We start from the raw sequence: 26,265 nt of genomic DNA, 5'->3' as shown, positions 1-26,265 counted from the left end.
TGAGCAAAGAAGGTAGAGAGGAAGGTTAAGAATATCATGAAAAGAAGGCACTTTTGAACATGTGTTTAGTGTGTGACTGATGTTAAATTTCAAACTGTGTTTACTTGTAGAGTTGGCATATATTTTGAGCAGTAAAAGTAACAATTAACTGTTTATTGTCTTAGAAGTATACTTATGAACAAGTTGAGCCAAAAAGTTTAAAAGTATAGCAATAAAAACAGTTTTCATTCCAGGAATGTTCCAACTGAAATCTGCTGCCTTTTACACAAACAGCTAAGACAACTTTTCTCCCCACGGCTAATATGGTAGAATGACCAATTTTAATTGGAAGGTAATAGGCTAATTATCACATCGAGATCATTTGTCATGCTGCCAGAATTACGGCAAAGTTAATTAAACGCAACTCTCAGTTTAGACATGTCATGGAATTAAACAGAAGTTGTTATGGAATTTTAAACATTTCTGGGAAGAGCTAAAGTTCTCCATTCATAAATCTGTAACAAATGATTTTCCTAATTTCATTCATTACACAACCAGATCCACATAAAAAGCAACAATGCCGCCAATGCCTTTTGTCCATGTCATTCTTCAAATGTATATTCTCCCCCTTCAATAGTGTCTGTCCGGCAGTGCTGTGTATTGACTGCCCCATTGGCTGTGATGATAATACCAGCAGGTTAATCCAGCAGTCCTTGTTAGGGGTGGCATGCGATGAAGGGGAGGATTTACACAGGGCTCTCTTGATGCCCCCTTGTGTGTGCTAATTAACTGGTCCAGATTGTTCCCCTCGCCCAACAACCTCCTAACACACAATAGTCCATGCCAGCCCTTCTACCTCTTGCAACAACACAAAACTGTGTGTTCAAAACTTTTGACATTCAGTGTTAGATAGTCATGCCACTTCAACTTCAAAATGAATTTTCCTGGGACTGGGAGGTCAAGCCTTAAAATAGACACAATTAAAAGTGTCAAAGGCTTTGACTTAACCTTATGTTATGCTTTTCATTCTTAATTGCTCTGCTGTCGATTGTTCAGAACCCCCTGCATGTGACCATTTTTAGCTTGAATGAAGCCATTCCAACTTTGAATCATCATTCACAATAGTATTAAAGATAGAACTGAAACTGGGCAGTAAATCATTTGGCTGGAGAAAGAAGTGTCTTCATATATTTCTCATCTTTACAATTTGATTTATTTGATATTTTGGCCAGAAAGCTTGTACGGAACTAGTTTTTACTCCTGAATCACCATCAAGGAGTGCATACGTCAGACATATTTCACAGACAACACTTTGGACAGAAATATTAATATGGCACTACAATGTGTTTGTGCGTCAGAGGTTTTTTTTCGTTTTGGGTTTCACACTTGGTGCACCTGTAGGCAGGTGGAGGAGGTAGATATGTATATATGTAAAGCATATTTTAAACGGACAGAAATTTTGCTCTTGATGAGTAACTCTACTGTCCTGACTGAGTGGGAAGTTAATTCCTGTGGAAAGGCAGAACAGGGAAGAATCAAGGTCAGGTGATGAAGCTTTAACAAGGTTACAAACAAGATTGTGGGCAGAATAAGGAGCCTGAGGGGTTTTGTGGGTTGTTCTTTTCATTATTATATCTATGTGCAGGATTCAGCACCACGCTTGCATTTTCTTTAAAAAAAAAAGCACTCCTGCATCTTTGCCAGTGTTCTTTAAACAGGAACATTCCTTCAAAGAGATTCCTCCCTGTCTTTCCTGTCTCTCAGTTCCCCTCTCTCCTTCCCGCCTCATGTGTATCTGTGGAAGATGAAGTCTTTAAGACCTACACTAATCCTGTCATTATGCTGTCGTCTTCACTGGCATATGTTATCTTCTCACTTTCTTCGTTATCCTGTGGACTAAAGCAATTATTGCGCTGCAATTGAAACATCAAGTAATTAATTCATTTTCTGTGTTGAGCACACTTGGTTTGATGCCACGCTTCAAGTGTGAGATGAGTGTGTTTATGGGTCAGCTGTGGAGAAGGGCAAGAATAGCAGTCAGGATTTTATGCATCTCCTGGCACATGGGACACCCACCCAAGGCCATGAAGTATATAACATGCAGAGTAATGTCATTTAGACCTTGGCAAGCTTCTTGTGTCCCACTCAGGGGACTATCTCGCCTCCACAGTCCTATCTCTCTCATCCTCTCAATTCCCTCTACGTCTCCTCGGCCTCGTCTTTACATCTGCTCCATTGCTGCATGCCACATTGCTGTATTCTCTTTCTTCACTCTGTTGCTATTTTCCATTTCCTTCTCTCTCGCTCTCCTCACTACTCTTCTTCATCTTCCTCCTTTCATCCTAATTTACTTCCCCTATCTCTATACATCCTCTGCCTCCTGGTGCATACTGTCATCTGTGACCAGCGTGCCACAGAGCGCCGCAAAACACTGCAGTGCCATGATCCAGAAACCCCACATTAACATTGGGATTTCACCCAGAGATTATTTAAGTGTGGCATGCCTGCCAGGCAGGGTTCCTCTCTGTAATCTCTGTAGCCCCATGAATAGAATAGGACTGGGAAAGAAGGGATTTGGATGAGTTTGAGGGCTGATCTGGTTCTAGATGGGGCAGAATGTTTTTGGTATTTTCAATATTTCAGTTCCATATAGTGATGGATTTAGGAGGTTGGGGTGATAACTCAGTGTGTCACTAAGAAACTGAGGTTAAATCCCAGACAGAATGATCCTCTTCTTCTCTTCTTGCTATGTATCCTTCTGAGGTTTGCAAAGTAATTTAATTTGAGGTAATTGTAGCGAGGATCCATAATTAAAAGGATTAAAATGCATGCCATTTATAGATGGGCTAAAAGAAATGAAATGATGAGGCCGCTGGCACCATTTCTGCCCCATGTATGTCTTTCCTTTCATATCCACTTCTTTGTCAGTGAATTCAGACTTGCATTATTCAATGTGTCACAGCATCCAAATGTAGGACAGAAATAACAGCTGCAGACGTTCACAGCAATGACACCACATGGCTTGTTGCTAGCTAAATGTTACTTTTTTATCTCGTGCACATTTCATTTATCTTATTTTTTGTGAGGTAGTTATTGGCTCACAGTGTTTCAGTTGTGTCTCAGGAAAGAAGGGTCTGTATATCTACGTGTGATGACAGAGCTCATCCTCGGCTCAACGTTTGTCACCCTCACACTGCAGCAGAGGTCTTTGACCCCATCAGGGAGTCAGAGTGGCTGCTGATTTTTTGACATTGAGAGAAGAACAGACAAAGCTACTCATCAAATGCCCAATGACTGAGAGGACTGTTGGAAAGATTGGTTTTGACAGCATGCCATTTACAATTTACCAGCTATTCCTAGCTACCTCAACTGCTTGAAACGTATTTGCCATATTTCATCTTTTTTAATTTATTCATTTTTATCTGTTTTTAATTGTTTTGCAGGGTACACCTTCACATTTTTTCAGTTTTTTCTTAATCAGACAAATAATGCTACAGAAGCGTAACTAAGAAAAAGAGTGCATGTAAAACAAAAAGTAACAGAAGAGTGATGACAACTTGTTAACAGTGTCACATCATTGTCAGAGACATTCAACCATCCATTAAATGTTACTTATTTGCAGCAACTCATCTGTCAAAATTACCCACCTGATCGTGCAAAACAGCTGCCTTCAAAATATATTCTTTTAATGTACAAACCATTGTCAAAAGAAATAAAAACAGACTGAAACTTTAAAAATGTCTTTAATACAATGTAACTTAGTTTCACTTCTTACCATTAGATCAATTTAATAGCAGGTAAAAAATAAATAAATACCAATACAATTTTTTTAAATGTGAACATAATAAATCCAAAAAAGGTGGCATTGTTTATACAATATTCCTTTTAACCCATCTCAAATCATAGTTAGATTCCTTAGAAGTGAAAGCTCATTATTTTCATCTGCCCTGTAATTCTATGTCCCTGTTGCATATGTTGGGACTGGCACATGTCCTACAAATGCACCCGAGTGGTGTGCAACCCTGCTTTCATTCTCATGCGTCATGTTCTGCCGTCGCATGCTGGAAAAAGCTTTTACAGCAGGAGTGGCAAGAGAGAATCATGACTGTAAACACAGATGTGCAGATTTACGAGCACTTTGGTGCTTTGATTTACACAAGGCGGCATGTTAAAAGTATTGTCTTTCGGTATCATCTATCCCTTAGAGAATCAATCACGAAACATAATAATTAACATTAGTGTTTTTGATTAGTTCCTTATAGACACCATTCAAATGAGAGATTTTTAAAACTTTGTTTTTTTTCAGTTGAAACAACTCAAATGAAAAAGGAACCATAGTGAAAGCTCGGTGTCCCCCATACTGCTGTTAATGTATAAGAGCCTCTGTAATGGCATAGATGAAAAAAGAGGTTTATGCTTTCAAATGAGCTTTAATTTTCACATTTTCATATAGTCAAATTTGTCAGTGACAGATGAGTATGAATAGGGCTTTACTTCAGTACAATGTTAAAGCTAAACTCAAGAAGACAAAAGTACACCCAGGAGGTCCACTGCTCATTAGCATAGAATAACCTTAGAATAGAAAAAGGAAGTTTGAGGGGTGCTTCAGTGGCTGATAAAAAATTCTGAAATTACTGAGTACTTAAACAAAAATGAGAATGTGGAAGTCCTGATGAATATTTCATCCACAACTTCACCAAGATTGATTTATGTCATCTAAATATAATCTTCATACATATATAGCTATGTATTTTTTACTGGTGACCATCAAAGAAAATTCTACCTGTATGCTAACTCTCTCCGTGCAAGTGTTTGTTCAAAACAAAGCTTTGTCATCTGTCCGAATAACTTACATGGAGCTGTGATTTTCCATTTTATATTATGCTCAACTTCTGAAATCAACATTTTAAATTCTTTTGAAATATTTATTATTCATGCTTTCTGTTTACATTAGTTTGTCTATCTTTGTACATTATTGCTCTGAAAGGTGTGTCATTTGCTAAGGGAAGAGGGATGTGACTGCAGTGTAGACTCCCAATGTGGGTAACAGTTTAAATGTCCTTGACAAGTGCACAGTTTGCAAAGGAGCAAATTTAATTTCCATGGTTTGAAATTTCAAAGGTATCCCCTGCTGTAATTGCTTGACTAGCGAATCCATAAATCATTGTTCAGTAAGGTCATCTTGTAATTTCTTCCCTAATGCTGGCATTTATTTTCCTAGCATCCTGTCTTTCTTCTGATTTAATCTAGCCAGGTCATTTGAGAGATTAATTGCTCCCATCTTCAAAAACAACAAATTACTTCCGCACAGGTTCCAACGTTAAGATGGCGTAACCACATCTAAAAACATCTACCCTGTCAAAGAAATGTTGTACTACATTGCAGGTAGATGTCAAATGAGTTTCTCTTTTAGAGAGCAGTCACAGTAAAACTAGTTTGAGTAAAAAAAAAAGGAAAAAAAAGGGAAAGAAATTATCTCCCATCCCACTTTGGGCTGCAGAGCTGATGAGCTGCCGTTGCATACCAGAGTAATACATTTTCCTTTTGATAGAACACCATCAAAGGTCAAGAACCGTTTCAATGAAATCTCAACGTTCATGGTTAACATGCTTCATCATAACTTTTGATTAATCTATCTAAAAAGCATGTGTCTCTTATTGAACATTTCCTACCTTTACCACCTTACAAATACACACATCTAGCAGTCTATTATTTTGTGTAATTATCTTCTTCTTTTTTTTCCCTCGGCTAAGGAGGTTGCATTTGATACAGTTTGTCTGTTTATTTGCAACTTTACACAAAAGGTTAATTTTGATCAATAATCAGCTTTTCATGTCAGCCTGGATCAATGTTTTATTCCAAGACTTTTTTCTTATTCAGCCTTGGCAGAGGCACAGTCTGTGCTGATTTATTTAAATTACAGCAAACATGCACAGACGGACTAAGTTTTTTCCTAAGTTTTTAATTGTTTTGCTTCATATCTCAATTTTAATACTTTTTTTTTTCAATTTTTCTCTCATGCATTGCAGAAAAATGGTCTGTATTATTTTTGTTTGACATGGCCTATATAGAAGAAATAACTGCAACTTGACTGTAAAATAAATTATAGGATTTTTTATTTTATTCTTAACCATCACATTTTCTTTTTATTTACATTTATTAACCTTTCATTGACACAACCTTAGTGCATTAAACAGGTTGCATAAAGTTCCTTATTTCCTTTAAACTGAGCAGTAAACATTCAGACAATGATTATTTTATGTTTATTCTTACCAAAATAATTCCTTCATGCGGTATAGATATACTGGTCATATGTTAGGGCATATTGTAGCTCCAGTCAGTCTCACAGATGGAGATTGGAAGAGGCTTCTGGGTTGCACAGCCCTCCTGCAAAGATGTGACGGACACTTAATTACTTGGCTGACAGAAGTTATTCACCACCTGCACCCAATAGGGGTCTCTGCCAGACCCTGACCTCTACTTCCTCTCAGTGCACCAACCAGCAAACAAAGCAGATTTATGCATATGGATGTTACTCACATTTCATGGTTTCATCATCAGGTTTTGTTTTTTCTTCGAGACTTTTTTCTTCAAAGTCAACACATGCACTGAATGTACAGTATAATATATATGGGTGGTACATTTTCACAGGTGTGATGAATCTGTTTAGGGCATTGCCCCGCATTTAATCTAAGTCTGTGGAAATTGAACTAATCTCCCTTATCAGGTCTGTTTGTGCGTTTTAATCATTTATCGAGATTTAAATACTTTAAAACAACTGGTGTGTGGACCTTGAAAATGACACTGATTTTGAGCTGTATATATTCTCCCTTACACATTGTATTCTCATTAACGCATGTGATCCAGTGACTGTAAATACGTAACTGCCAACTTCTGTTAACACCTCAACACCACTGCAGTCAAGGCAGACGGTTCTCACAGTTAAAGAGGAGGTGCTAACTTTTCCATGACTGCTAATTTAATGCAAGAGCAACTTGTAAATTTTGACACATTGGCATATTTAACAGGAAGACGTCGATGTCATGAATCACTGGACACATGTTGAGCTGCAAGAAACCAATAGCAAGTACAAGTAAACCTTTTGAAGACAACAAACCTGATGTCCACTAACTCAGATAGGCCATTTTTTTAAAAACAATAAGTTCAGGGTAAATGTGGTTTGAATAATTCAGACAATCCAGTCATCAGAAACATAAAGATAATATCTCTCACTAAAGTTTTGTACAAGATCAAAAAATGACTGGCCTTTGTGTAATTCTTCAAGCATTCCTTATATCAGTGTAATTCAGCACACTTTTAATAGATGGAATGGCACTGTCCTTTCCCTGAGGTAATTATGAATAAATGTATATGTAGGCAGAGCATGGCCTGAAATTACAATTATTAACAGAGAGGAGATATACTTCAATACTGCAATTACAGAGCACTCCAGGGATTAACATGGTTCTGTTTTATTATCTGATTCCTTCAGGCTTGAGGTAATGATCAACACAGAGTTACATGTCTTCCTGTCATCACCCCACTGTAACATGTCTACACCTCAGTTTCTTACACTCTTTTCCGCTCCTACCTCTCACTCTTGCATTTCTTTATATATTGCCCTTTTTCTGTACCTCTGCAAATAAGCAGTTACCTGCTATATTGTCAACCTCTTTATGCTTATCTATCATGGCCGTGACAGCTTTTGTAGGCTTTACCAGAGGAGAACCAGTTTAGAATATTCTCTAAATTAATTTTACCAAGACCTACTACTATATCTTTAACCCTGCTGTTGCTTCGTGTTGCAGGGTCTTTATTTTTCCATAATGACTCAGTGTAGTTATTTGTTGAAAGAAGAGTATGAAAAGATTCAAAATTTACACTACACTACAAGAAGATTTTATATCATCACACTATTGGAAAGATCATTTTTGGCATAGTTTTTTATTGCATATTGTTACATATATTTACGGTAGTAGGACCTTATGACATGTCTGCAGTTTCTAGTGTAATTTAATCATGTTAATCAAGTCCCTGTAAAGCAATTGCTGGGTAGGGCTGGCACATCAGAATAGGACCAAATCAAAATGGCTTTCAAATTGCATATTATTTGCAGGTCTGTCCAAACTTGACCAAAAGGGCACCCTTTTGATGTGATTCATTTTTGAAAAACAATTTTGTTAAAACATGAAAACTCTAGTTGTGGCCTGAAACATGTTTTATCTTAATCAGCCTCAATCTAATCTTCAGTCCATGTGAGTGTTTGTGCAATATCTGCCATCTTGAATCTAAAGGTGTAAATAGATCCTGTTTATGAGAGAGGGATGGTTAAATGTCCCCAGTTATTAATGTTAGTCATTCATTATTTTAAACTTTGTTATGTTTCCAATTTCTATGTGATGTCTTGTTGGCAATTTGTCTTTTTTATATTAGATTGTAGATTGAGCAGTTATATTCTCAAGCACCAATTTTGTCTAGTATTGTTAAACATATTAGAAAGCTTGTTTTTCAAATCCACTCTGTTAACTCAGAAGTTGTGATACAATTGTCAAGACAGAAAGCAAGATGAAGATCAAATTGTTAATTTCTGTAATCATTTTACTACACAGTGCATATTTCTCTTACTTTTATTTTCTGAAAGAGGATTATGACATTTTCCGACTAATCACTTGCAAAGTACACTGAATACTTCCCATCTCTAAAATATACAATCTACTATTGAAATGAACTTCATCAAAAATTTGCCTCCTCAAAATAAGACTATATTTTCTTGAGAAAAGTTTTACAGTGTATAATTTATTTATTCCAAATAACCATCAGCTGTCTCACAAATACAGTAACAGCTGTTTTGCCTGCCATAATGAAAATGTAATACACACTTGGCACTTTGATAGTAAAACATCAGTCAATTTCTTATCTTTCCCATATCAAAATCAATACTTGTACAATACAAGCAGCCTTATCACAAGTAACATCACAAGGACTTGGCATGGTGTAACATGGCACACTGTGAAGCAATTGCACTGAAGCACAAAGCAACACTGATGCTATGATCACTTTGTTCTTTATTTAATAGTTACTTTTGTTGTCTTTTAGATGTTGTAAAATAAATATTGCACTTCTATTATGCTATTATTGTTTTATGAGGTCACCGCAATCATTGTCTGTATCTCTAATATTTATTTCACCGCCACAATTAAACCAACAATAAAGTGTTTTTTAATCAAAAATTTAAATCTATTTGCCATCTCCAACATGTCAGCACATATTGACACGGATCACTGGAGTGCTGTAAGAAAGAGAACTGAACTACTTATTTATTTGTTCACATTTTTATCCATTCATTTTCAGCCACATTACTGATGTGGCATGTTGAGGCATTATTTTTGCCAAGCTTTATCATGAAATTTGATATAGATACTTGCTGAGCAAATAAGAGCCAAGTATTAATTATATTTTTCACATGACCAACATTTCACTAGTCCAGTAGCGTATAAAGGACAGCTGTGAAAACTGAATCTATGACATCTTATCGCATATTTGTCTCATTGTTATGATATAAGAAAATGAATAAATGTAATAAATTGACTGTTGAGATGATGCTCACTGACTTAGATCAAAAATCAAATTACAAGGTCAGCAGCTGAGTCTAATGTAGTATAAGATTAGAGTTGGAACTTAAATCATTTTACAATAGTGAAATTAGTTTATTGTTGTCATGGGGACAGAATACTTGCACTGAGCTGTATCAAACAGCATCTTGAAAGGTGTCCTAAAATGTGGATGACTAGCAGAAATAAATCAAATGACTATCTGTTGCAATAAAACTATACGATCAGAATATCATTCAATTTTTTATAGTGTTTACATACTTTATATGATACAGATTATGCTTTGTGCTATCTGTGTTTTCCATCATTCAAATTAAGGAACCTTAAGAAATAATTAGATTTAGTCTATTGAATGTTCTTATCTCACTGTGTAATCTTTAGTAGCCCCTTCAGAATTTTATTTGACTTTTCATGCAACAGAATGTGGGGTTCTGAAATTTTCAATGAATAAATTTTGATTCTTACTTACACTGTAGCTACAATGATTGGAATATGTTTGGCCGCTACCCCTTATTTCACAAGAAACAGACAAACAAGACTGAACTAGTATTCTAGCTTTTTGAATTATTATGTAGCCAGAGTCATGGAGTAATTCATTTTCTTCACATTTAGAAGGTTAAAAGGATGGCTATAGATGGATGATGGCAGGTCAGATAACTATCAAACTCAAAGTCTTGATGTCAGATACTGTCAGATGGTGGTGCTGTCAAAACCGTTTAAGACAAGTCTAAAAAAAAATCATTTTCTTCAAGCTTTATAGAAGATATTGGCAATATTTGCATTTTGTTATCTAGATCATTATAAATAGCTATTCTAATTGTGTATTACATTGGCAGGAGGCCATATTAAGTCAGTGTCATCAAAAACAGTGTATTCATTGTACTTACTGCTATTATGAACAACAAAACACCACATCAAATGTAATGTAGCTCCATAAAGTTAGTAAAGATTGCAGTACACAAACATGCCTCTGCATTATTCATGGTTCACAGTTCCACTGTTATTTCCAAAAGTGGGCTCACTTTTAATTGTTACTTTTAAAGTAATGAGGGTACAGCAGAAATTGTGATATGTGCTCATTTCATGTGGAAACTTGTCTGCAGGGCAAGTCTACAGACAAGTTAACAGCGAAAACTAAAGATATTTTGGATTGTAGTGAGCGGTCCATGGTGGCTTGTTTAGCTTCAGCAGAGCTGTATAGACATCCTGCCTCCCTTCCAAGTTATTTGCTTTATATTGCAGCAGCTTGTTAAGAAAGACTTGTACAGATTATAGCAGAAATGTGGATGCTGAGGCAAAAAGTGAAGATATTTTACGTATAAACTCCTGGATGAGAGAGAATTCTCCACAATTAAATGAAGACAAAACTGAGATCGTTCTGTTAGGTAGCAGGTAGGTAGCAGGTAGGTAGGGTCAGCATTGGTAAATACCTTGAGACTCGGACCCTTACAATCACAGACCAAGTTCGTAACCTTGGAGTGCTGAGAGACTCAGATCTGACTTTCAGCAGCCACATCAAAGCTGTCACCAGGGCAGCTTTTTACCAACTCATAAACATCAACAGAATTCAAGGTTTTCTCTCCCAAAAAGACCAGGAGAAACTCATCCATGCATTCATCTCCAGTAGACTTGATTACTGTAATAGTCTGTTAACTGGACTTCCCAAAAAGAGCATTAAACATCTGCAGCTCATCCAGAACGCTGCTGTTTGAGTTTTAGCAGGACTAAGAGATCTGAACACATCACAACAGTTTTAAAATCTTTACACCGGCTTCCAGTTAGTCACAGAATATATTTTAAAAGCCTACTGATGGTTTACAATTCCCAGAATGGTTTAGGCCCAAAATACATTTGTGATATGTTCAGAGAATATAAACCCAGCAGAGCCCTTAGATCCAAGGACTCAGGTCAGCTGGTCTAGTCCAGAGTCCAGACTAAACACGGAGAAGCAGCATTTAGCTGTTATGCTGCAAACAAGTGGAACAAACTGTCAGTGGAGATTAAACTGTCACCAAATGTAGACATTTATAAATCCATCTTAAAAACATTTCTTTTCTCATGTGTCTATGCATGAAATGTGCACAGTATCTTTTAACATCTAGACTGTTGCTTGTTTTTATTCATTTTAATTATTTAATTTCTCTCTATTTATGTTTTTTTTACATATTTTTAATGAGTTTTCTGCTTCCTGCTACAATGCTTTTATTTTATGTAAAGCACTTTGAATTGTTTTGTACATGGAATGTGCTATATAAATAAATCTGACTTTTGACTTTTGACTTTGACATGTAACAACAGATGAGGTGGAAAATCATTTCTAGAATGGAGTTGAGTATAGTCCTCCCAACCCCCTTTACAGTGTCCTCCAGGTCAGAAAGCAGTACTTCTCCAGTTTGTTACTCAGGACTACTTTTTCCATCCTTGCTTTTGTATGCTAATAGGAAGAATGGTGTTATAGTTTCCCATGACTGATAAGTGGTGTTTTGCAGGCATTGAAGGATAGGTGTTGCTTTCCAACAGCCTAATCTGCCCTTCTTTGCCCCATTTCTCCACTTTATCAGTAAAGTACAGTGTGTTTTTAATATGGAAATCCAGTCATGTCCACAGCTGTAGCCTCACCACATTTTCATCTTGCTTGCTTAAACCTTTGAATATTGCTGTGGATTGATTTGAAGTATCCATTTGAATCCAGTTGAGTGTTGATTTAGATACTTTATTGTACATCAGATCCACAACACCTTAAAAGTCAGGGATTTTTGAGATAATCCAAAGCAGTGTTGACACTGTGAGCAAAGAGTTCTCCAAAACACAATTTTCATTCATGACTAAAAAAGGTGTCCTGTGTGAATTAATCATAAAGAGAAATATGTAAGGACGTATTTAATTAAACTTAGGGGAAAAAACATTTTGGTAACATCTGGGTTAATACAGAAAATTACAGCGAAGAACAATGATATGGAAACATTACAAACTCTAAAACTTGAAAAACCTCTTTCATCTTTGTACCACTGAGATAATGGTTTAACTAACTCAAACCATCACAACTCATCAGCAGTCTCCTTCATGCCTCATATATATACAAATACACACACACACACACACATATATAGTTCATAGAAATGACATGAAGCAAAGGTGACATGCACCTCAATCATTTTGCTCTTGAGGCACCTGCTTACCAGCATTTTTATTTTTAGCTCAGTCTCACATGAAAATGTGTCCACATGTTCAGATCCTACACGTGTCACAATAAAACATTGGCATTGTCAGATAACATTTTCTGTTAATTAATAATTTGGCCAAGCATGTCTTCTTTTTTTTCCCCTCGCTCACCCTCTAAATTTTCTATACAGACTTAAGGAGTGATTGAAAGTCATTGAACAATATTGGGTCAGACGGGGCTTAGACTTGGTTTTCTTGTAACTTGCTCGTGACAAATGATCTGAATTATTAGATGCCAGAGGTAAAAATGTTGAAATTTACAAAAGAAAATGTTACCTTGTTATGTTTTCACAGCTTTGAAAACGCACTAATTGAGTGACTTCTTCAAAAAATGCAAAACTCAGACATGTTACCATTTAAACGGGCAGAAGGATCAGCATGTAACAATTTTCAAGCCTCCAAAGTAGAGTGATTTTATCAATTCTGAGCTATTGTTGTAAAAGCAATATATTCTGAACTGTGGACAAACATAACTATTTTACATCTTACTGTGAGATCACAGTGTTATTGACATTTAGTACCATAGTGACTGACTTTGACTCATTCAGAAACAAAAAAAATCTGTGATAATTATTTATTGTCCATGGGACAGGAAGCATCAGGTTAGCTTTAATGTAAGACTGATGTACACTGAGTCCTACATGTGCTAAAATGTTTATTTTACTTTACGAAAATTGAAGAGCTTTGATTGATGTGTCCACATGTTCAGATACTACACATGTTACAATAAAACATTGGCACTTATAGTGGCACTTATAGTGGATGGGAATTAAACGCCAGAGTGTTAGCTGATGTTTGTGGGAAAATCCGAAGCGAGGACATCAAAAGGGGTAATTAAAAAAAGTGTATTAGAATAGAGGATAACTAAACAGTATCATATGAATAACAGTTGCCAAATTATCTGATATTTTTTATATCACTTGACCGAATATCATCATGGTGAATGGTAGCATGATTTGTGAGACCGCATGCAGCTATGAACTGCTATGCTGTTTAGGCAACAAGCTGAGCTTCGGTACAGTTACTACTTAAGAATGCTTCTCAAATTGTAGATAATGATGCCAATCCTGCAACACATTATTATTCAGTAGGGCAAATATTAGGGAAATAAATAAGACCAGCAGGCAATTTGCCAAGTGTCTTTAAATAAACCAAGAGACTTTTATAAAAACTGAAATTGATGGAAAATGGAAATCATGGATATTTCTTGAGCTTCATTTCCAAGAAACACACAAACATCAATAGAATGTATTTCCTCATGCACCATGTTTTTGCCATTAATAATGTGAAGTTTCAAAGGGTAACTTACGTTAGATATTTGAATTACAAATTGGTCTGAGATAAGAACTAAGTAAGGTCTAAGCCAATAATATTCATCAGTGATTGTGGAAATTATGTAAATGACAGTCTTTTATTTGACAAGCTTTGTGTTTTTTTTTTCAGTTTTTCCTTACTGTTTCTCACCTTTTCCTTTCTTCTATTTGGCTTGCTTCTCTTTTTTTGGCCACCCTTCACTCCTATTCTCAAGCTTTGTCTTCGTTTTCTATTTTGACTCCCTCCTGCCCTTCATCTTTTCTCATGAGATGCTGCTGCCTGGCCTCAAAGGGAGCACTAGAAAGGATCCATCAGCCAGACTGCTACTCTCAGGAGAACGCATCCAGCATGTTCTTCTGTTCTACTCCGTTCACTATTATATCTGTCCAACCCCAGATAGCCTTTACTGTAGATCACAGGGTGTGTTTTCACATTTTGTGCAAAGCTGTATACAGCTGTAATTCTATGCCTTGTTGGACACCAACCATCATACCACTAACACATTTCCCCAAGCTATTTACGGTATATTTGCTGCTGGTATGAGGCAAACCTTAATACAGGTTATGTTTATGATACTGTATATCATTGCATACTATTGTGTAAACAGTGATGGATGGCGATATATTCATGTATGTTTTGTTTTAGTGGATGAAAGGGTCACAAAGAATACCCACAGCAGATTTAAGGCATACTGAATTAATCTGTCAGAGGTATCTTGAGGGGTTTTAAGCAGAAGCTGGAGATATTCGTATGGAACTTTAAGCCTACATGCTGGCCCAAAACAAAGCCTCATTCATCCCCAAATAACAACATCTGGGCATGCTTAACAGCATGGATAAATAAACAAGCCCTATGGACACAAAATCCCCCGCACTCAATCACTCTCACATCCCCCTTTCCACCCATTCCCTCTTGCCACTCTAAAGGCTGTTGTTGGTGTGGGGCTGGCACATCAGCACTGATAGTGTGCATCCAATTAATTAGCCAAACATTATCTCATTAGTGATAGCCAGAAGACTAAAAACAAGAGTACTCCCCTATAGTTGCAAACAACCTCCGGTCAGAAACTAGGATGATTCTCTCCTCCCCCATAACCTCTGTGATCTGTTGATGCTGAGTAGGAGGACAGAAAGAGAGGCTTGTAAAAGCTGCTTGGTCAAAGTGTCCATCGTTAAACAGCTATTCCTCATGGCTCACATTTAATCCACAGCTTCTGCAGAATTAAACAGACCAGCCTCCAGCATGTCCTAATGACACTGCATCAAGAGGCAATCTAATGGTTTCTTTGTCTTTAAGGTATCTGTCTTTGTGGACATCTGCAACATTTGCACAGTGCTGTGAGCAAAAGTCAGCACCATCTGACACAGTTCTGAATCCCTTGCATTCCTCAACACCTGTGCCTCAATGTTATTTAAAGCACTCAGGGGCTCTGCACCAAGCACCCGCCACTGGCTATTTGCTTGTGTGTCAAGTCTGCATGTGTGTGTCGGAAGGAACTTAACTTCTTGAATGTAGTAGCTATTACCAATGGGCTATGTACAAGCAAATAAGCACTAAACTATGTGGAAACCATTTTGTGTGACAAAGGAAACACAGTCCTATAGATCTATAAAGAATCAGCTGAATATGCATACGGATGATGTGACAATGTGATGTAGGAGAATGCATCATCATCCTCTCTTTCAGCAGACCTGAGATGTAGAGAAGTAGAATCATTCTTTGTCATCAGAATGAAGAAAAATGATCTGGGACCATGTTCACTGCGCTATTTTAAGGTTATACTTGAAATTTGATTTAAATTACCTCAAGCCTAATGTTCAATGGACTTACTGGCCTGGCTTAAATTAAGGGTTAGTTCCATGAAAATCACTTTTCCATTCACAAAAAAAATCCTTTATTTTCTGTATATCCCTTGGACTGTACAGAATCTAGTTCAGATTTACGAGTTTGTTTGTCGAGCAGCGTTACAATGGTGTACATGCCCAAAGGGTTCTTATCTACAGTTGTAGTGCCATGGTGTGTGGTGCTTATCATCTGTCCACAGCTCTAGTAGCAGGATGTCACTTGACTTCTATCAGGGTTTTCCGAGCCACAACGGTTTCAGCAGTGACTGATTCTTGAGTTTATTGTTTGATTGTGCAGCTACATTCTGTGCGTAAAACTGCAAAGGAAAATAGTATTTCATCAAAAATATTAAGCACAGCTTGAATTATTCTGATTACACAGGGGAGAGTTACAACCTAATGAAGCAAATAACCAGAATGTTCCATTAACAAAAGAAAAAAATTAAAAACAGTGTAGTAAAGTCAAAAAGTCATTCCCGGAGGGAAGAGAGCTAATTGGGGAAGCTTCTACCTCTAACCGTCTTCTTTCATTTAAAAGGACTAATATATTTGCATGGTTAAGGCAGGATCTAATCTTTGTGTGCATTTATTCAGAGCTGGTAAGAAGAATATGAGCAATGTGCGGTTTTGGTCTGATTTGTTCTGCTGAGTAGGAGTTTCTAAAATTGTAATATTCTATTAAGGGAGGACTTTGGTTCATGAACAGTTAAATATCTTAATATTTCATTAGTTATCAAACAGATTCAGTCATCTACTGTATTTAACCTTCTCTGCTCATTTGCTTGCTTGGTCGCTTGTTTGCTGGCCACAATTAAAGATTTCATTATCTATCTGTTCAGTCTCTCAACTGGTCTTTCAGTCAGCATTTAGTTTGTGCATACTCAAACAGCAGGTATGCAGAGATTAGCTGGGAAAATAAGTGATCCAAATTATCGTTTACTGCCCACTGGGGCCGCTGATTGTACCAGTCTACATGCAAATACTCATGTCTGTTACACCCAGGGAATAGCAAAGCACAAAATGTCCTTGATTAATCTCTGGCTTGCTTTTGTGAGATCAAAATAAAGTGCACACATTACAGTCTTGTAATTTGATAATTAGTCCACAAACTGCCAATGCTGCAAGCAAACAGCATTTACAACAAGTTCTGTTATTCTTCAAGTGATTAGAAAGTTTGAAGAAATGCCATCAGTGACATCATGATTATTGTGCATTCAATGTAGCCATTTATCTAGCAACACAAAAAAATCAAAATGTCACTTAAATGGCAGGTCTGTAACTAGTTCCTTACTCTGCACTGTAGAGCATGTACGTAAACGCAGCCATTCCCCTCGCTACAATCTTTCTTCCTTAACAGCTCCCCAGACGTCTGCTCAGTCCTCTTCAATCTCATTTGAGGAATTTGTTTTGCTGTCTCTTGGGTAGCCTGCGTTATTGCTCTTTGTTGTTCTTCATGCAATTATAAAAATGTGTGTCTTAGACTCCTACCATGCCAGTTATGAGTGCCTGGCACTGTGATGGACTAAACGTTTATGCAGAAGAGTGACTGACTTCCTCATCAAGGTTTGAATATGAGATTTGCTTTTAAAGCCAAAACCCTGTACTATGGCAGTCAAGCTTAGTAGAGTAAGAATGTGTTCCTATAAAACTAAATTAACATAATTTAATATATTTCTGAATGTGAATGAAAAATATGTCTATCGGTGTGTGTAAATGAGAGTGATTGAGGAAAAAAGCACTATGTGGCTTGTAGACTAAATGTGCTTTGAGGGGTCACCAAGACTTGAAAAGTGGTATGTAAGCACAGCCCATTTAATGAGTAAGTCATTTTATTTGGCACGAAATATAGAAATAAAATAAAATCAGCCTATGTAGACATTTAAAGAACTTGGCCTTTTTCATTGCCATGATTGTTTCATAAACCAGTAGATTGTTCCTCCATTGCTTTCTGCTCGGGTTTGGTTTCTGCTTGGAGAAAAAAAGTGACCTTAATTTTTCTGTACTTTAAATGATTTAAGAAATAAACGGGTTCATGCAGAAATACAAAGCCAACTGAAACCTTATAGTACCCACATTATATGATGTTTTGGGGAAAAAAAGGCAAATTAGGACAAATAGTTAACATGATCTTTTTGGAAGAAAAGCGGATGGATTTATAACATACCGAAACGTAATGTACAATCAGACCGACATTTCTATTATTCTTTTAAAAAAAGAGGCTAAGAAAACAGACACAAATAGCAAAGCTTGCTCAAATGTTTTTTTTTTTAATTTTATTTATCAGATTATACTGAACACATTTACATTAGGTAACACCTTTTTCAGATAAGACAGTGTACTGCTTCATATTAAAGAAAGACTTTAGGTTGGCCAAAAATATTGATTTCCAATCATTGTCTCATAACCTGCTGATAATGACAGGGCTGTCATGCTATTGCCAGCAATAAATAGATGAATAATTTGATAAAAACTTTTTTTTTTTTTGTCAGGAATGCTTAAAGGCTTAAAGTGCGGTAACAATGCTGCAGTGCTGCGTTTTCTCTGACTTGGTCTGGTGTTTATTCACGTAGCATTTTAGTGCCAATTTCTCTGTGAACTCACAACAGTGCACATATAAATTAATTTGTTCTATCACCCTACTCAAGATCTATGGCCCTCCCATGCTTTCAAGCACAGCTCATTCATGTTTCTCACATACTGATGGTTGGTCCACTGAATACAGCTCTCCCAGCTCTTATAACCCAGACCTCCTGTGTATTGGGGGTACTTAGTGACTTAGGAGAGCTCTGCAGCCTGTTCAACATGTTGATGTCTTATTTAATGGAAGGCTTTTCATTCTAATAAATGGTGTGAAAAGTCAAATCTGCTAGCTCATTTCTAAATCTATTGTAAATGCCTTTATTTTTACATTGTCCCACAGAAATTATATTATTTTTGTGTATGTTTTGCTGGAAAGCAAACTAATTTTTCTGGTATTTTTTTCTTGTTGGTTCCTTGCAATTCTTTTGCACCGCGGAATAATCAGAGAAGGATGATAGTTATAGCATCTGACCTCTACTTTCATATCGAAGACTGGGTTTGCTTAGTAAATCCTGTGAATGATGATACTTCTCAGTGTTTAGCTTTTAAATTTTTCACTATACAGACCTTAATCAAGGTCACTTAGCTTAGGCTATTAAAATATGCTATGAAAAACAATTGAACAGCTTAAGCAGCCCCTGATTCATATTGTATTGCTAATTTAACAAGGAAAACTATGATATGATATAATGTTATGACCCAGCTCATCACTGGATAAATGGGTTAGGGTGTTTAATTATAACATGAAAAACTTGCCAAACTTCAAACTGAGGGGAAGCACAGCAAACATGTACAAGTGTGTTAATGCATCTTCTCGGAAAATTGTAAAAGTTTCAATGTTTATTGTTTTGTATTTCTTTTATGTTTTACCTCATCATTTATTTTTCGTCTGAAACTCCTACATTCCAACATAGTGGTATTCTGTAAGAAGAATTAAATCATGTGAAGGACTGATCCAAGAGTTTTTTTACAGAATGATTATTGTAAAGCTAAACATATACTTATGTTCTTGTTCTTCTTCAGACGGCCCTCTGGGACCGCGTGGCCTCGTGGAAGCCACAGAGATGTGCACACAAGAGTGCCTTGTCCTGGGACATTCAGACAACTGCTGGATGCCCCCCACATTAGGAACATACCAGCAGCCAAAGTCGCCCATGTCCAGCTTTGGGTCTCAGCAGGAGTGGGGTCCAAAGGACAAACTCCTTAATGGACATACCCTGTCCAGAACCTGGAAAAATGAGAGTGGACGTTCAGAGCACTTCGGTGACAGGAAGCAGTTTGGGAGTGGAGAGGGACACTTCAGCAGTGGCATGGCTGATATTCCCTTGGTGAGCCTGAAGTCCTGTCATTCGGCTTCCTGTCCAGACAGCCCAAAGGACCAGCAGCTATAAGAGGGACTTTGCTTTTGTGCTGTAAGGCGTGCTTAAATCTGGACACAGTAAACAGGACACAGTAAACATCTCACCTGAGCTCCTCTCCCGTTTTATTGTATTCTCATTTTTTTTCCCCACTTATTTTGATGCTTCTGCAGTGTAAGCGCAACATGTACAGTGTAGGCCACAAAATAGTGCTTATGCTCTGTTCTCTACAATGAAACTTTACTATGGCTCAACAGAAAACCTTCTTTTGTGACGCTTCATGTATTTCTTTATCATTGAATAGCATTCTCTGTCCACTTTGTGTGTGGATTGGACATGTGAATGAAGGACTTAAGTGAAACAGAGAAAACAAAAAAAAAGGAAAAAAAAAGTATTACTGGCTGACCAATATATACAAATATTTGTGGTGTGATTGTTATTTGAGTTGTTCAGGACTATATTATTCAACACAATCAAAGAAAATTGAATTACATTTCTGAAAGTGCTGTTCTTATAACACTGTTTGTGGACACTTGTTTATTCTGTCATTGTCTCTGTGTTTGTAAATAAGACTTATTAACCATGATCACGTGTCTGTAATATCCACAGTGAGTAGGACAGTTATTGGCTGTTATCATCAAGGCTTGTCATAAGGTTTGGGATTTCAGCTGGACAAACATCTTTAACATGTCATACTATACAACAAGAAAGCAATTCCTTAATTCTTAAAAAAAAAGAAACAAACACTGCGCTCATTTTTTTTTGTAGCAAAATGCATCCCTGTAATTTAGGCATTGCCCATAGTCCATCAGCAAAATCATGAAGGCAAACCTTTTCTTTTCCTTAAAAAAAAAAGATAAAAATATTTTGTATGAATGATGTCAGTGCTCAATATGTGCATTACAAAAATGAAAAGTTTTGAAGGCTCTCCTCTGTAAACTGATTTTGAAAAGTGTTCAGTATGGTTAAATAGCAATATATTTGTAAATGGCTAAATGTTTTATCTAACGTTGATCTTATTACTGTATAGATTTTATTCAAATTGTGAGTTCAATCTCTTAGCAGTACATGCAATTTATTGACATATGTATATAAATATATATATATATATACATATAAATTATTTCCACACAGGCTATTATTTTCCACACAAGAAAACACAGGTTAAGACAACACTTTAATCACTGTGCCTTCATGATGTTTCTTCAAATGATGAATTGTGCTTATTTAAACAACAAGAACATGTTGGCTACAAAGACTATCCTGTCTGTCAATCAAATGCCTTATGCATTGAATGTTTGCCAAATTCCGAGGCATAATCACACAAATGCTAAAGTGCAAACTCTCAAATCTTTGATTCTGAAGAAAAACTAAAAAGGCATGTGCAGATAATGGGTCGATCATGAAAGACCCTCTGTCATCCCACCGTCTGGTAAGATTGATGTCATCCCACAGCATGGAAGGCAAATACACAATGGAATAGCATGCTAAAAGATATAGCTTAACTTGGTCATTTTTGTGTCTTTTTTTTTCTTACTTCTTTTAATGGCGATTTGATGGGGTAGGGCTAGACTTGAGTTGTGCATTAAGGAGCTATTCAGTTTGTAAAGCACTTTCATATTTATGTCACAATATAAAAAAGTTAAGTGGGATGGAGTGATTTGCTTATCGCGGTATGTTTGTCAGTTGTGAGGGTGTTTAACATCACTGGTACTGAAAAAGTTAATCCTTGTTACTACAATACAGGTATACAGCTACTGCAATAAATGTTTTAATTATGTGTCTGCTTAATTTGTGTTCAGGATGGTTACATCAGAAAATATGTGTCTTAAATGTATGCCCACATGAAACTTGGGTAATTTGATAAAAGATCCTGACCAAATGTATTAATTTATCATGAGAGCACAGTGCATTCTTGAAGTTTTGGCTAATTTGAGTAATTGTCCCTCATTTCCATGATCTTATCTGGCTGTTTCCTCTACATATATCTTTCATTATGAACAAGGATGGCACAATTATACGTGAGCCAAACAGAGACTAATGTGTTAAAACAACCATAAATGTGTCCTCTTGTGGAACTGTTCTTCAGGTTACTTCAGGGTCACTGTGAGCAATAAAAAACCTTCCACTGTAATAACAAATCCTGAGACGGGCAATTCTAGGAAGGTGAAATTTTGTAAGACGCTGCTATGGAAATGAGAGTTGAACCAAGCAAAGCATTTGAGTTCAGTTTTCTTATAAACTAATTAAACGTATGCAGACAAATTCAATGTGTTTTTAGAACACAATATTAAATGCACTAAATTACTGGACCCCAAGCTCAACTTCCACACTTAAAGTTCCCTAACTGTATTGAAAATGGGAATTAACATTAACTCCTGACTAGATTATGGGAATATCGTGATATAACTAGGAAAATCCTGCTCAGTTTGACTTTGAATATTTTAATTACTTCAAGGTAAGTGCATGAGTTGTAAAAATGAATCACTATCCAAGTAAAGTGAGCTTTCGAAGACAAGTTCTTTAAACTCAAGACATACAAATCAATCAAAAACTGTTTAACCACAATGACAAACAACAGAAATGTCTGTTTTTCTTCTTGTGCTTAAAAGTATCAGTTCTTTATCTGAAAATGAAACACTGCTGGTGCCATTTGCAGATAGTGCAGCTGATACACAGGCAACACTTCTCACAGTAACCTTCATCTGTTTAACACACACGGCCGGATAAGGAGACATCTCCATTGTCCACCAAACAGAAGAGCCAATCCCAGCTGTCATTGGGCAAGAGGCATGGCATTCCCTGAACAGGTCAGTAGTCCATCGTAGGACTCATCTTACTCATCTCTTTTTAATATCCAACCATAAACCATGTCATGTCATTTTTTTTTACACACTACCTAACCTTAACCAAGTAGTTTTTAATGTGTAAAACAGAAAGTGAAGATGAAAAGCAAAAGCGACCGAATGTTAATTCGACATTTCAAAGCAAAGACAATAGTTGTGAGGGCATTACTCGATTTTGTTGGTCAGATATGTAGCGCCATCCTTCTATCATTCTGACCTCCAAAAGTGGATTTATTTGACCTATTAAATCTGATGCAGCATTCAATACAAATTCACAGAATGTTGTGACTCTGTTGCTCTATGTTTGTGTGCAATATCATAAAAGAAAAAAAAAGTGAATGTGAATCAATAAAATAAATGACTAATTCACCGTTTACCATGAGACTGGGTTCAAAAGTAACACTGAACCCCACGTTGCCCCCTGATGAACTAATCGGTGTGAGTGAGTCCATGTATAGACTAAGAAACATGTGAATGGGTGAATGCAGCTTTCTCTGTGAGTGGTGAGCAAAGTGACCAAATTCAACAATACTTGCTGTTAATTTTTTAAGTCATGCACTGTTAGTGTGCTATTGTAAATATGTTGACAATGTATCCTTAAAATAATAATTAATATTGCGGAATTTGGTTCGAAATGAATCAGATAAACATTTTGGCAACAGTTTGCTGCTTCTCTGGTTGAAGTAGAAAGCCTGCAGAACATTGACCTACTAGCTGACAACAAACACTGCATGGGGATTTCAAACAAATTAATTGTCATTTTGTAACTAGTTTAATAGGAAACTTCCCACAGTAATATTCAATAATTTGATACACCTACTTTAATGGGTTTTATCTGGATTGACAGGGGTGATTTATTTTATTTGTTAGACAGTTTCCCTGCAACAATCAACCAAAAATCATTCACAGGCCTTGATGCATTGATTTTTTTAAGCAAATAAATCCTTAGGGCCTTAAGATAAATGTTTTTTTTCTTTTTTTTTTCTGTTCTGCTGTCCTAAACGCCTTCAGATCTCATTCTCAAATGCTTAAAAGTGTGTCTTAGCAAGAAAATTAACATCAGATATCACTCGCTCTGCGATCCATAATTATTTGTAACATTCTACATTTGTTTGGATAAAACAGCAATGTTGTGATCATCGAGTCACAGTCACAATGTTTATGATACCATGCGGCCAGTACTGAAGGGCCAGGTACCAGTATAACTGGTGAAGTAATTGTACTTTCTTCATTCTTTTAGGTTTCTCTTTCCTACTGTAACCTCATTTGATATATTTATCAGCTGTCGCCCAGTGGACCAGCTTAAATTCTGACTTGCCATGCTAGCTATCGACTTGTGCAAGAATAGTTTCTGAGAAGCTTCAAAGCTAATTGCCTTGGAAGTGTGAGGAGAAGTAAATTAGAGTCACGCCACAACCAAGTAAAAAGGTTCCCAATCGCATTTGCTTTTTCTATGGCTTTGAGAATATTTTTCAGACAGAGAAGCCTCTGTGCACAAAGAGGAAGAAAGTAAATGTTCAGCAGGGAATCAGTCACAGAGACAGCATGCACATCAGACAGAAGGAGAGAACTCTTCTCAAAGATATAGTAGACGGAAACAGCACCATCTACACATTTTAGGGCTGCATTTGAAGTTAATAAGAGCATAAATTGGTCTGCACCAAGTTTAATTTAGCCTAATGAATGTGGGAGAATTCAGTTTAGATCTCAACCAGTCCAACCAAACCTATGGTCTTGTGAGCCTAAATGTTTTGAGCCAGGAGGAATTTCTGTGTGGCTCACCTGAAGAGGAGCTCTGTGGGATGACAAGATCTAAAAGCAGTTAGAGTGCAGCTTTAAAAGGAACTAGTTTCTCTGTAGATCGGAGTCAAATGGAGGTGAGAGTTGAACATCCCTGAAGCTGTTTAACCCAAGCTACCTTCGTTTTATAGACATTTCGACCTTTCAGTCACACAGAAGCAAATCTGTGCAAATTTATAAAAATCTGAAGTTATCTAAGGGAAAATTGAGCAATTTAGGAAAAGCGTATTGTGCAACATTAAGTTACAGTTGCTATTGAAAAAAAACACTATTATGCAAATAATATATCTCCCATGTGCTAGAGTGATCCATTGTAAGAAATCTTTTATACTATTCACAACTGTTTCCATCAGTTAGAAACATAGAAACATAAAACATAATTGTGTTTCTATTATATTAGAATGAGCACTATATCCATAAACTTTGAATGCACCACAACTTCACACCAACTTATAGCTACAGTAGCCCAGGTAGGACAAATTAAACACTGGCTCCAGAGCTTTTTTTGCAGCCATGTATGTTGGAAGGAGAGTGGGTGGGTTTTTTCAGCTGGTTTAATCAGAAATTTATGTCATACATTGACATTGCTGATTCTTGGATATTTTACATTTAAGCCAAATCCTGAAAATTGTTTAGTTTTATGATATTATCTAATATGATATTGAGGTCTTGTGCCACTTTTAATCTCTTTATATGTTTCCAGGAAGTGGGAAATGGGTGCAGTGAATTCCTGTAATATGTGCTAACATAAATGTAAATACAGTGTAAAAGGAAAAACGTTTGTGTAATTCTAATGAGCTTAAAGTCTAGCATGGCCACCTTTATTTTTCAACACAGCATTAAAAGTTTTAGACATTTTTTCTTCTTTAAGTAGTCTTCAGGAGGAGTTCTCCACATTACGAGAAGGACATTCCAAAGCTCTTATGTTTTTTCTTATTTTCTCTGTCAAGATGATCCCACACTCCATCTGTAATTTTGAGGTCTGGGCTCTGGGGAGAATTCATCACTTAATAAGACCTGTTGCTACTGACTTTCTGTCCAGTTCTTGTTCAATTTGGCATACCTCAACCTTTTCTCTTCTCTTCCTGATGAGCCTTCGCTGAACGTAAATGGATCAACTGTTGGTCGAGTTGCACCTTTCAGATTCTGTGTCACGTCTTTGCTAGATATTTTACCATTTCTGAAGGACATCACTTTCAGATACTGTTCATCTGTTGTAGATAGTTTTTTTAGACCTGCCACTTCTTTAGTCTTCCACTTTTGCAGATGTCTTAAAATTTTAAGGACACACTGCATTTGAGTTCTTAAAATAATAATTTTTGCACCTTTTTGGCATAAATGAATCATTCTATGTCTGTTAAACTGTGCCATCTTTGGCATTTTATCATCTTTCATTTCACCATCAATAATGCAACTAAATGAATGGGAACAAACATTCATCTGTAGTATTCAGCGAAAGTAGAAGAAAAGATTGCTTTATGTGGTATATATATCCACTGTATATCCAAACTACATTTTTAGTCATTTCATAATATCAAGAAGAAAAAAAAAGCAGGGGTTGTTTGCTCTGGCCACCAGAATAATTCACAGTATCACAGAAAGCAGAAAATAAATGGAAAATCTGAATTGCAGTAATTGTCTATATATATGATGTGTTTACTTGCACTGGGATCGCAGCACAACCTTTAAGTGTCTTCTAAGAGCAAAGGCC

General features: G+C 36.5%; 1 protein-coding gene across 4 annotated transcripts in view; it reads left to right on the top strand.

The window, feature by feature from the left end:
- LOC140302056 (protocadherin-9) overlaps positions 1-21,663 on the top strand; it is a 192,397-nt gene extending 170,734 nt beyond the window's left edge. For all 4 annotated transcript variants that reach the window (XM_072380800.1, XM_072380798.1, XM_072380799.1 and 1 more), the window contains one exon: positions 19,574-21,663. In XM_072380800.1, the coding sequence (XP_072236901.1) occupies positions 19,574-19,941 (368 nt within the window). In that variant the 3' untranslated portion in view covers positions 19,942-21,663. The remainder of the gene's footprint in view (positions 1-19,573) is intronic.
- Positions 21,664-26,265: the final 4,602 nt, after the last annotated feature.

The sequence above is a fragment of the Leuresthes tenuis genome, unplaced genomic scaffold (genome assembly GCF_036924035.1).
Source record: "Leuresthes tenuis unplaced genomic scaffold, fLeuTen1.0.hap1 SCAF_2, whole genome shotgun sequence".
Taxonomy (NCBI): Eukaryota; Metazoa; Chordata; class Actinopteri; order Atheriniformes; family Atherinopsidae; genus Leuresthes; species Leuresthes tenuis.
The sequence above is the reverse complement of the archived record's forward strand: the minus strand, read 5'-3'. Positions and strand labels throughout refer to the sequence as shown.